Below are 12,351 nucleotides of genomic sequence, written 5' to 3'. Positions count from 1 at the left end.
AAGGGACCCGAAAACAAAGGCAAATCAGACGAGTCTTGTCTATGCTGCACTGAGCACCTTCACGTCAGTGTATGTTATGGTCTGGACTTAGAAATATTTCCAATTATTTTATAAGTTACAATTGTTAGGACTTAAATAATTTCTATCACTAGAATATTTACAGAATTTGTAGTTAGGATAATTTTTATAAGTTAAATAAATTTAATTATTTTAAAAAGAAGTCTTAATTATTCCTGACTACACTTCCACTCAAGCGTTGACAGAGACGTTGTAACTGAATTAACGGATCAAACGGTTGGCACGTAACAATATAAATATATAGACAATTAAATGTTTAAAAATAATTTTATTATGTTATTCAAATATATAAATTAGTATAATTTTTTTAATTTTGTCCAAATTCAATATTATCTCAAAAATAATCCTTGATATAAAACTACATATATAATATAGACAATTTTAAATTTAAATTATATATAAATAATTGCATACAATTTACATAAAAAAATGTTTTAAAAGACTATCAATGATATAATATTTTATAAATTAAAATCTAAAAAATAGGAATAAATCATAAGCTGATTGAATATTAATATTGAGAGTAAACATTGAAATTAAAAGATACAGATTACATAAATGAAAACATGTTAAAATAAATTATGCTTTCATAATTAATTTTATTATTGTCAAGACAATATTATATATGCTTATAAATGTAAATTAGTGATGGTTTGAACCTCAGTTTTGAAAATTAAACATTTTAAACAACTAAAATTTGTTAGAAATTGAATCAAACCCAATATCATATTAAATAGAAATTGAATTTATTTATTTAATTTTTTTAAGGAAATAAAATATATAATACAATGTAACGACACCAAAAGGTATTTCAGTTGTGAATATGTAACTATAACAATCAATGAACATTAGCTATAAGAAAAAAAAGTATTACCAATAATATTAAAATTTTAATTTTTTAGGTCTTAGACTTAGTAAAACAATTATATTCTATACTCGCATAATTTCAAGATATATTATATAATTGTTAGATTAAAAAAAAAAACAGATAGGATAAACACTTTTTATGATTACTTAACATTTAATAATTTATTTTTAATTTTATTATTATTATTTTTTTTTAACAAAAACACATTAACAATAAAATATTTATTATTTTTATATGCGTGTATTAACTTCAGGCTACGCAGGAAGATTAACACTTATCTGATTCAGAATTTTAGATTTAATTTCTTTAATGATATTTTCATCAAGTCTATCTCTTTCTGATAATTCTTCTAGTACACACAGCTGTTTCTGAAAAAAAAAAAAAAAAACATAAACTATGTTAGAAACTTTATAAAAATACTGTATATAATTATAATTACTTGGGTATCAGCTAAAACAGAATATTTTATATTCACCGACTGATCATTTGATAGTTCATTAAAAACTGCATTACGAACAGAAATTAAAGCATCTAGATTAATACATTCCAAGACAATGGTTTTTGTAATTTCGTTGTCAAAAGTAATAGAGACTATCTTGTCAAATAAGTTAAAATACAATGTTTTCGGCGTACTAACTAAAATAGAAATACATTTAAAATTGTTTCAAAAATATTAAATAAAGATTTAAACATTTACCAGTTATATTTGTGTACAATGATTTTGATATTCTATGTTTATTTCGTTCTGTAATAATAGTTAAACATTCTGTTAAGGATAAATTATCAGGATATTTAAACACATATTTATGTCGATCTTCCATAGGATTAATTACTGGTATTTTTTCTCGCTTTTCAGCTTTGACAAAATATAAAGCATTCAATTTTACTGGATTTAAAGGAATAATCAAAAAACGATTCATTAATTCATTTTGTACTTGGCACACTAAATCGCAATACACAAAACCAGATGTACAATTTTCAGCAAGTGTAGCAAATAAATGGTGTTTCACTATTAATGGATGATTATTATTGAACAAATCTATATTAAAAGGATGTAAACCACAGTTTGATGATGAATTTTTACTATCTGTGACACGAACCAAGAGTTGCCAAATTGTAGATGAAAACGATAACCATGGACAGTCTGTAGACAATTTAATTGCTAAAATATATTGATCTTGACAAGCTCCTAATTTTACTGCTTTGGCACCTAAACTTATATAAATTTTATTTAACTATTATAATGGTTGGTATAAAAATGCAACAGTTTATTACCTGAATAAATTAAAACATCAAATGAACAATATTGTGCAATTAAATCTTTTCGTGCAACAATGGATACTGCATTGATGAATAAATCCATTTTTTCTTGTTGTTTTTCTATGGATTCGACATTTTTACATAGATCTTTTATTTTTTTTAGGACAATTTCTTCGTTGAATTTAAATTTATTTTCTTCTTGAGTGATAATTTGGTAGTTAGGAGATAACTTGTAAACTTTATTTAATTGGGTCATGGCAATAATGTTATTTAACAGAAATTTATGTAATGAAAGAACTCCTAAAAAGTTTAAATTTTAATTAAATATTTTTAAACACTGTAAGGTATCTAAAATTAAAAAAAATACCTTTCAATGGAGTTACAACTTGCTTTACTATTTTTGAAAAATGTTTATCCAATGTTATAATAAATAAATGAATACTATCACTCAAAATTATTGTACAATCAACAAAAAATATAGCAACTACTTCTGTAACTGACAAGTAAATGAATGATGACGCAACACTTTCAACACAGTCCATCACCGTAAGAATCCCACTAGATGATACTAACAGCATTTTTTTTGATTCTAAAAAAATAAAAAATGTATTAAGCTTACTTAATCGATTAATTCATTAAATAAATATAAATTTAATTAAAATATTAACAGATGATTCCATGACCTATATTATTTTATTATTTTGTATTTCTTTAGCTCAAAAATATTTAAATCTTAATTTTTTTTTTTTCAACCCCAATTAATTTTAAATAACTACCTCTTATAACCAAAAATTATGATTATAAGAGATAATTAATTAAATTTTATGATTCACAACATTTTAATTATTGAATGAGTTTTAGTGTTGTTACCAAAATCACAAAACTGAATGTGCACAATTTTTTGTGGACAATTTAGAAATAATGACACATTTTTACAGGTCACATCAGATGTTGAATAATATACTTTTGATTCTTCTGTGGCTAGTATAAAGATATCTCGACTGTTTATAACATTTGATCCAAAGAGTTCTTTTGCCCGTTGACAGGTAAACCAATCTCTCCAAGTACAAGATACAAAAGAAGTAACTACAAATGGAAACTAAATATAAATAAAATTACTTTAATTTCTTTTTGAACAATATTTTCATCAAATATACCTGTTTCTGTTGCCTAATTTGCTGACTACAATTATTGTGAATTACTGGTTCACCATCGTCATCAATGTTAATTTGCAAAAATTGAATGGTTATCCATTCATTTAATGTTGTAATCACAGCTATACCCTCTGAATAACAAGACATGCCAAAAATATTACATGGATATTTTTGAGAGTAAAAAGAAATCCATTTACAATCACAAGATTGTAGTTGAGGAGAAACTTGTACAGAAGAACAACCAAATAAGTCTGGAGAATCACTAAAACAAAATTTAATATTTAATATCCATTTAAGCTTTTGATTACATAAATCGTTACCGATGAATTTGTTTAAGATGATATACTGATCCATTTTTATCAATACAATAAATTTTTAAACCAAATGTAAATACTGATATTATTGGATTACTTATAGGCAAGATCTAAAAACAGACAATTTCTAATAAAATTATACATCCACAATATTGTATTTTTTATATAAGTAATCATATTTATTTTAGACTGAATAAATTTATTTATTTATTTATTTTTTTAAAGATTTCAGCAACTGAGCTATTTTAATCTCAACAATTATGTTTTGTTAACAGTTAACTTAACTAGTTAGAAGGGGGCAGTGACAGTTCTTTCTATTGAAAAATTATTCCTTGCCTAGAGAGTTAAACTGCTGGAAGCTTAAACTGTGTGTTTAACACATCCACCTTGTTCAACTCTGCTATGACACTTTCAATAAATTCTAATTAAGAATTATATTTCATGCAAGCATCATGTACAATGGGTTATTTGATTTCATAAGGCATAACAGAATACATTCAACTTAAAGTACAAATTATAACTAATTTTTAAATTAAGTTAGGTGCGACATAAAAGTTTTTAAATAATAACAAAAACAGATAATAAAACACAAGTACCCATTCAACTATAATTATACTTACCACAGGCTCAATAGGATTCCAAACACTAGCCTCATCTAAATTGTTTAAAGAGTATAAGACAGTGACACAATCATCCCATGAAATAAATAAAGGATTTTCTACATTTTTATGAAAGTGTGTACACCTAGGGTTGGAATGTAAATACTCAGATTTTAATTGAAGTTGTTCGATGTTTAAAGAGAGTTCCATGTTCAAAATTCAGTTTTGTAATCCGTGAAGTTTCATACTGAAGTATTACTTAATGATATGATCTTAAGTTTAAAATAAAAATTGAAAAAATAGTAAATACTATAGAAAAATTGAACATGGCATGGCTTTTTAAGTTTCAGGCAATTCAAACGTGCTGTTTATCAGTTAACTTATTATAAAGCCACAATGATAAAATAATTGGCGGTAAAAATTAAAAACAATAGAATAATAAAAATTTTAAATAAAAATTAGTAAATGATTAATACTTGTAAAATAATATATAAGTTAATAATTTATATATAGAAATAAATAATAAGAAAATAAATAAATGCTCAGCCTAAGGTATTATTATATTTGTAATATACGACCCAACAATGTTTCATAAAAATTCGTACTACACATTTTTTAATGTACAATGATATGATATGATATGATGCATAGTTCCCCTCTACTCTACTTCTATATGATCATAATTTTTAGTACCTACAATGTCAATAATAATTTTTTGGTAATAGTTATTTTTTATTAATCAAATATCACATTATAATTAGGACCCAAAAACCAATCTGTTATTATTTTTTAAACTAAAAATATACTTTTGTCTGGTATAAATTTGAAAACTATTAACAAATTATTTATTTTAATGTGGGGTATGTAATTTAAAATTTAATAGATATAGGTATGTAAGTCCTTGTCAGCTGTCTTGCTTAAACTGACTTCCTAAAAAACACTTTCATAGTAGTCTTACTCATCAGTATTTCGTAGGTACACGCACATTAAATATACAGTAGTATAACTATTAATCAAAATCAATGGTATAACTACTATATATACAGTAGTATATATAGTAGACATAACTATTTATTTTGATTTGTGGTTCTGTTTTGTGCTATATAAAAAAAAAAAAATAATATCACAGATTCACAGAGATAAAAAATTGATAAAAATCAAAAATGTAGTTTTCTTGTTACGACGAACTTACAACTGCTTGAGACCATAAACTGTTTATAGTACTGGTTATTAAAATGTTGATAATTGAATCACGGACATAAAAGGGACACAAAAAGGGACGAATTTTACATAAAGGACGAAAAGGAAGCATAGGTGAACATTTTAATTATATTTTAAAACTGTTTATAGCGTTAACTGACAACAATATTAGGGCTCTATAAAAATGCTCTACCGGTATATTTGTGATCAATCAGACTAACTTGCGATTTAAAAAATTTAAGTTCAAATTTCCATGATATACCTATTTGGTCTTTTGTAATTACGACTTTTCTTGTAGACACTGTAATTGTTTCAATCGACCATTGAGGTTGTTAGAAAATTTAATTCTGTGGAAACATTTAACAGTTTAAAATTGTCAGTCGTCGTGCGGCACATACGTTTCACAACCACACCACAAATAATATGAAAATATAAATAAAAAATACATTTTCATACAGCTGTGACCATATGCTAGTGGCGTAAACAGAAAATATTTTTGGGAGGGGCTACTATGGACAGAGTTAAATTGCCACTGCTATCTAAGAATTAATAACAAGACACAGTAGGTACTTATCTACATTTAATTTACAGAATGTCCTAAAACTATTTGACAAAGACAATAAAAATTGTCTTAACTGGTCACATTATTTACGTATTTCCTATAATAAGCTTAATCCTGTATATACGAACAAAGGATATATGATGTGGTACTTTATTATTTAATCTATATATATATATAAAAATGGAGCCAAAAATGTATGAAATTTCATCAATTGAGAACGGAACAGGTCCGAACAGGAACAGATTCCGCAACAGGTACCAAAATAAATAAGAATGTTAGTTCGAAGGATTATTATGCATATCGGTTGATGATAGGTTAGGACATTCTACAATGTCGTGAGCTTTGTCGACAATTCATGGTCGACATTTACGTAAAGATAGAGAGCGAACGATTTCGATACTTGCGATTCAATCAAAAAAGGTTCATGCGGAAGATTCATGGGAAAGTTACTACAGATGAAACAGGATGCATACAATTACCGACCAATTTCTGTACAATCATTGATTCGCAAGATCATTGATTCTCATTGACCAGAAATTTCCCAATGTACACAGACAATACACAAATCATGAGTGGCTGACAGAAAGAGCAATTTTAGCAGTAAAAAATGTGGACGTCAACGAATTGAATCTCAAGATACAACATTTGCTACCAGGAGACTTGGTGTCATACAAATCTATTGATACAGTTTGCGATGCTGCTAAAGCTGTAAATTATCCAACAGAGTTTTTAAACTTATTGGATTTATCAGGCAAGCCACCGCATAATTTACAACTGAAGGTTGGATCTCCGGTTATTTTGCTTCGTAATTTGAATCCACCACGGTTGTTCAACGGCAAGCGATTAGCCATTAAAAAGTTAATGAAAAATGTTATCGAAGCCATCGTTTTAAATGACAAATTCTGAGGGGAAAATATATTATCACCGCGAATCCCTATTATACCCACAGATGTGCCAATACAATTTAAACGCCTTCAATTTCCAATTGGATTTGCAATGACTATCAATAAGTCTCAAGGCCAAACGATGTCTAGCTGTGGCTTAGATTTGAGCACATCATGTTTTTCATATGGACAATTATACGTGGCATGCTCTCGAACCATCTAGTTTGTGTTGGTGAAAGATATGATAACAAAAAATATTGTACACTCGGTTGCATTAAGGGATTGATATTGTCATAATTAGCGATATATATAATTTTAATGGATCAATTTTAATAAATTATTAAAAAAAAATAAATGTTTGATGTTTTTTCATTTTTATACTTCGTCACCGTTTAGCACTCCATACCTTTTCCATTTATATACCACATCCTTACAGACCTATATTAAATTAGTTATTTTTTTCTAACAAAATATTCTCTAGAAATAATTTATATGTCAATAAACGTTTGTTGTGTAAGCTAGTATATATATTTATGTCTACTGGACTATTTCTATAATAAAATATGTTATGAATAAAATGTATTGTATGATTATAATTTATTTATTTATTATATAATTAACTCTTAATAATAAGCATTAAATCATAAATTAAGAACCTTATGGTAAAACATTTTAATGAACTATTGAAGTATAATTGAATAAAATAAATACAACCAGGTTAAAATCATTTTTCTATTTTTTTTTATAAAATGATTTTTAAATAAGCATAAAGCACCATTAAAATATAACAAACGTTTAGGTTAATTTTTAAGTTTTTTGAAACATTTCGGGAGGAGGGCTGTAGGCACCCCCCTATATACTTTTGTAGTTATAACTAATGGTTATGACGCATTATTTTTTTCTTATAAAAAAAGAACGATGCGAAATTGAAATTTTTGGTGGCACCGATGGCGGTGGAGAAGAAAATATAAATCTCAACGCTACTGTAATCATATTATACAAATTTTATTAGTTATGCAAATATATTAATACGAAAGAAAATGACCTCGAGATTTAAATGTGTTTATTGGTTTTAAAGTTGTTATTTGACGTAGTGTCGTTATGACACACTTGTCAAGCGGAACATGTGAACAAGTCGTCACTGCTATGAAGTCACGTACGCGTTTTGATGTTATTGTCTATGGTTATTGTTTACGTCGTCATAACCTTTTACGCGCCAACGGCAAAATTATAAATGAAGTGAGTACCGACAAAGCAAACGTGCTTCTTCTATCAGTTACTATCACTCCGCTTGCCTGTCCGTATTTGCCATTAAAACCGAAAAATTCTGAATTTTTACTTGCGTCAATTTTGTTCTTGTTCATTAGGTTATTCTTTGCATTATTTAAATTAATTAATATCTTTTATTTTCGGTTTCGAAAAATATTGTGATTCGCTTGAGAGTTAAGTTTTCTCATCGGTCACAGCAATGTCATTTGTTCGAGTAAAAAGGCGCTACAATGAAGATCCGTTCAATTCCATTGTCATATCGCACAAAAAACTTAAAACAATCGACTCCGATTTTAGTGGAGATTGTGTTTTTCAATTTGCTGCCACTATAAAACACGAAGTGAGACTCACAGCTATAAATTGTATTATTTGATTTGATTGTTCAATAGTTTTTAAATTTTTTATTAATTGAAAGACTATTTCTTTAGCTTTCACAGACTGTATGATACATTGATACCTATTATCTACCTAATATCTTATGCAGGTATTATTATTAGTAGTTATATTATATAAGCCTTCAATAATCTATATTCTAACTTTTAAATATGAAATGAATATTGTTACTTAGTAATAAGTTTGTCTTTGTTAAAATTACTTTGTATGATTTTGTATTAATACTTATTATATTTTTTCAGAATGAAAACTTATCTCAAATATTAAAAGAGGTAAAAGAAGGAAAATCTGTAAAATTTTTAACTAAGACTAATAAAAATAAAAACTCAAATAAAGTGATTGAGCATTCAAAATCAGAACGTTTAAAAGTATGTAATATTGAACCTTAATATTCATAGATTTACATTTAGTATATGTGTTCAATAGAATATATGTATAATAACTAAGAAATACTTATTTCAATACATCATTGGCTTAAATTTAATACAGAAAACTTTTAAATTGTCATATTATATTGATTAATTTTATTTATCATCCTATTGTAAATTTATTTTATTATTTTAGTCACTGTTAAAGTTAATTGTTTATTTTCTAGTTGGTTAATAATCTTAGAGCTGTTAAACAAGATATAGTACCAATCAAAGAAAAACATGGAGAAAGTTCTGAAATAAAAGTTGTTGATTTTATTAAGCATGCAGAAGATAATAGTAAACCGTTAATTGATGAAGGGATTTCAGTTGATTATGTTTATGACTTATATTATGCAAATAATGAAGACAAAGCAATTGATATACAAGATATTGATAGGTAATTTTAATATTTAAATATTTTCGTTGTATATGTATATATATATATATATATATAGTATATATGTGTATGTGTATATATATATATATATATATATATTAAATATGCATTAAAATATTAACAATCTTAAAAATATATGTATTATTTCAGTGTTCATGGCTTAGATTCAGACAAATTTTATAGTATTTGTGGTAATATGAACGAATACGATGATGATTCCTCATCTTGTGAATATGAGGATGATTCTAATGATGAAGGAAATTGGAGAAATGATTATCCTGATGAGGATGATATGGAAAATAGGTAAGAAAAAAACTGTGAACATTGAATATTAAAGTAAAATAGGTTCTCTGGTAAATTAAATTAAAAAAAAAAATCTAAAATTAATAAAAGTCGGTTTTATAGCTCTCTGCTCTTATAAGTTAAAGAACACTAATAAAATCACATAATGAGTATAAAGGGCCGACGTAAGGTTAAATGACATCCCCCAGGCCAAAATGTCAACTGACCTTTTTTCATATAACAACATGTAATATCATATTAATTAGAAAAAAATGTTGTTCGTAGACAGAAATACGAAAAAATGATATAATATGCTTAACTTTTACATATTTTGTTATCGTCTAATTTTTTAATCACGAATTATAATGGCTTGATGGGATCCTGATTAAACAATAACAAATATTCAGGAATTTTTATATTTATAAAGCAACATATATGATAAAAACTTCTATGCTAAACCATACTAAATATATTTAAAGTATACTCATATTATTTTAATACATGGCTAAACGAAATGGCCATTATAATTATCAATATTTCAATACAAAGTTATAGGTATTTTATATTAAAAAAAAAATAATATTACCAACACATATGCAAAATTGTAAAAATCAATTTCGGAGACCCTCTAAAAATGGCACCCTAGGCGATCATCTGAGTCTCCTTACCTTCACGTCAGCTCTGTGAGCATAGCTTATGTTTTTTGTTTGGTGACTAAGTATATGTTTACATTGTTCAAATAAGCTATTAATGTATAATAATATTATTTTTTTCTCATGTCAGGCCACTTAACATTTATAAAATAAAAATCATGGAGTTAAAAATTAAAAGTTAAAAAATTTTAATAAGTTATAATTAGTCAACATCAATTATATAAATAAAATAAAATATAAATAGTAAATATTTGTTAAATTCCTTCTGTTGTCCAAAAACGAGCGACTTTCACCTCTATTTCATTTGTCTGTATTATCCTGTATCTTCTGTGCATTTGTTGGGGTTCCTTGGGTATACTAATGTGTCATTGTCTGTTCTTGGCCACATCTGCATTTTGTGCCAGAGTTGTTAATGTAGCCCCACCTAGACATGTTGTCTTTTGATCTGTCTACACCTACTCTCATTCTATTGAGGGTTCTCCATATCTTCCATTCTAACTGATGGCCTGGTGGTAGCTGTTCAGCTGGCTCCATTCCCCAGCTTGTGTCTACGATTTGATCTCTCCAGAGGGTTATACTTCTTAATGATGGATCTTCTGTTAGGATCTCTGATATCTTTAAGAAACTTTCCCTTGACTTAGTGAGAAGGTGGGGCTCATAAAATAGTTTGAAAGGGGGGGGTGGACCTCAAAAGGTTGAGAACTCATGATCTATATCATGTACCTCAATCTGTAATCTTTTCAATAGTCAATAAAATATATGAAAACAAGTTTAAAATGCACTTACATGTATATTATATACCTAGTATATGTAACAAAATTATATTATTAGATTAATATTGACATGATTCATACTTTTATATTTGGTGTCCCATTGAAAGATAATTGTTTACCAAAGTGATCCGCAGAGGAAGAAAGGTAGGCTTTACTGTTTTAGAATCTAGATAAATTGTATGATTTGATAGTGTAAATATTATCAATTTTTCTTGTATATTTTTTACTTAAAATGTTGATAAAAGAAAAAATAAATTTCTTTCTTAACTCAGAAACTTAATTATTAATCAAAATCAAGTATAATTATTATGATTTATTCATTAAAAATGTATATTTATTATGTTTATTGAACAAAATTAAAATTTAATTTTGTAATATAGACTTTTCATTAAAGATTGTATAAAGTTTTATTTTATTAAAAACAATTTAAAAATTTTTGTAGTGCTGATGAACATGACTTTTTAAGTTTGATTAATCAATCAAAACGATGGACATTAAATAGTAAGTTAGAATATTGTTATTGTTTATATTAAATCTTTTATTACAGCCTTTACTGAATTAAAATTTGTATTTTTTAGATAGTAGTAATAGTAGTTGTAGTGACAACAGAAATACTGATGATGAAGACAATATTGATGATTATGATGTGCGTTTTGCCAGGTATAGACAACGTGTTAAAGCTGAAGAACATTTTTTTTATAATAATGTCATAGATGATAGTCATAGTGAGTCAAGCAATTCTGATGATTAAATTTTAACAATCTTCAATTATGTTATTACCAACCTTGTAATTTTTTTTGTCATGTATAAAATAAGAGTACATTGTACTCACAAAAATTATTTTGGCTTATTTAAATGATTATTTTATATATTAGGGTAATTTTTATTTTTCATATAGTTTATAAAATGCTTATATTTTGAAAGAAAATATTTTATACATACTAATAAAAATTAAATAATATTTTACATGATAATTTCTTGTTTGTTTGTCAAATAGTTAATCAAAAATATGTACCTATGATATTGTTATAATAAATATGAATTACCTATGGCAAGGAAATATTACTGTTAAATTAATAATAATTAAGATCAAATATAGTTTTTCTTCATAGATGTAGCCAATTTTTGAAATTCCTGACCCAATTAAATTGTAGAGGTTTTTTTATTATTTCTTAATGGTATATTTTTTTAATTTGCATAGTTATTAGCATATTATGTAATTTTAGTAAAATATTATGAAATTTAATTACTTTAA

The 12,351-nt window shown here is 26.1% G+C and overlaps 2 protein-coding genes across 3 annotated transcripts; one reads left to right on the top strand and one right to left on the bottom strand.

The window, feature by feature from the left end:
• Window positions 1-1,154: 1,154 nt before the first annotated feature.
• On the bottom strand, window positions 1,155-4,725 carry LOC112686300. The gene is made up of 9 exons (XM_025558517.1): window positions 4,295-4,725; window positions 3,681-3,784; window positions 3,364-3,622; window positions 3,077-3,305; window positions 2,574-2,795; window positions 2,222-2,506; window positions 1,644-2,156; window positions 1,386-1,582; window positions 1,155-1,314 (listed from the first exon to the last, which is right to left on the bottom strand). Exons 1-9 carry the CDS (start codon window positions 4,481-4,483, stop codon window positions 1,201-1,203), a joined length of 2,112 nt encoding a protein of 703 aa, XP_025414302.1. The 5' UTR covers window positions 4,484-4,725; the 3' UTR covers window positions 1,155-1,200.
• A 3,441-nt stretch (window positions 4,726-8,166) lies between these two features.
• LOC112686359 (probable RNA polymerase II nuclear localization protein SLC7A6OS) lies at window positions 8,167-11,912 on the top strand. 2 transcript variants are annotated; one of them, XM_025558601.1, is made up of 7 exons: window positions 8,437-8,528; window positions 8,617-8,672; window positions 8,824-8,949; window positions 9,177-9,388; window positions 9,539-9,691; window positions 11,539-11,597; window positions 11,675-11,912. In XM_025558601.1, the coding sequence occupies exons 2-7, from the start codon at window positions 8,667-8,669 to the stop codon at window positions 11,845-11,847; spliced, it is 729 nt and encodes a 242-aa protein (XP_025414386.1). In that variant the 5' UTR covers window positions 8,437-8,528; window positions 8,617-8,666; the 3' UTR covers window positions 11,848-11,912. The 2 variants fall into 2 exon arrangements, with proteins under 2 accessions (XP_025414380.1, XP_025414386.1); XM_025558595.1 differs by lacking the exon at window positions 8,617-8,672 and having other exon boundaries at window positions 8,167-8,528.
• The last annotated feature ends 439 nt before the right edge of the window (window positions 11,913-12,351 follow it).

The sequence above is a fragment of the Sipha flava genome, unplaced genomic scaffold, assembly GCF_003268045.1.
Source record: "Sipha flava isolate LNK unplaced genomic scaffold, YSA_version1 108_pilon_pilon, whole genome shotgun sequence".
Taxonomy (NCBI): Eukaryota; Metazoa; Arthropoda; class Insecta; order Hemiptera; family Aphididae; genus Sipha; species Sipha flava.
Note: the sequence above shows the minus strand (reverse complement) of the source record. Positions and strands in the feature narration are given on the sequence as shown.

Excerpts from the sequence above, each read along its gene's own strand:
- LOC112686300 (XM_025558517.1), bottom strand. The coding sequence starts at position 4,483 with ATGGAACTCTCTTTAAACATCGAACAACTTCAATTAAAATCTGAGTAT. Across the intron at positions 3,785-4,294 it reads GGAATCCTATTGAGCCTGTG|ATCTTGCCTATAAGTAATCC; the intron begins GTAAGTATAATT and ends GTCTGTTTTTAG. Across the intron at positions 3,306-3,363 it reads AAATTAGGCAACAGAAACAG|TTTCCATTTGTAGTTACTTC; the intron begins GTATATTTGATG and ends ATTTATATTTAG.
- LOC112686359 (XM_025558595.1), top strand. The coding sequence starts at position 8,388 with ATGTCATTTGTTCGAGTAAAAAGGCGCTACAATGAAGATCCGTTCAAT. Across the intron at positions 9,389-9,538 it reads GATATACAAGATATTGATAG|TGTTCATGGCTTAGATTCAG; the intron begins GTAATTTTAATA and ends GTATTATTTCAG. Across the intron at positions 11,598-11,674 it reads AAAACGATGGACATTAAATA|ATAGTAGTAATAGTAGTTGT; the intron begins GTAAGTTAGAAT and ends TGTATTTTTTAG.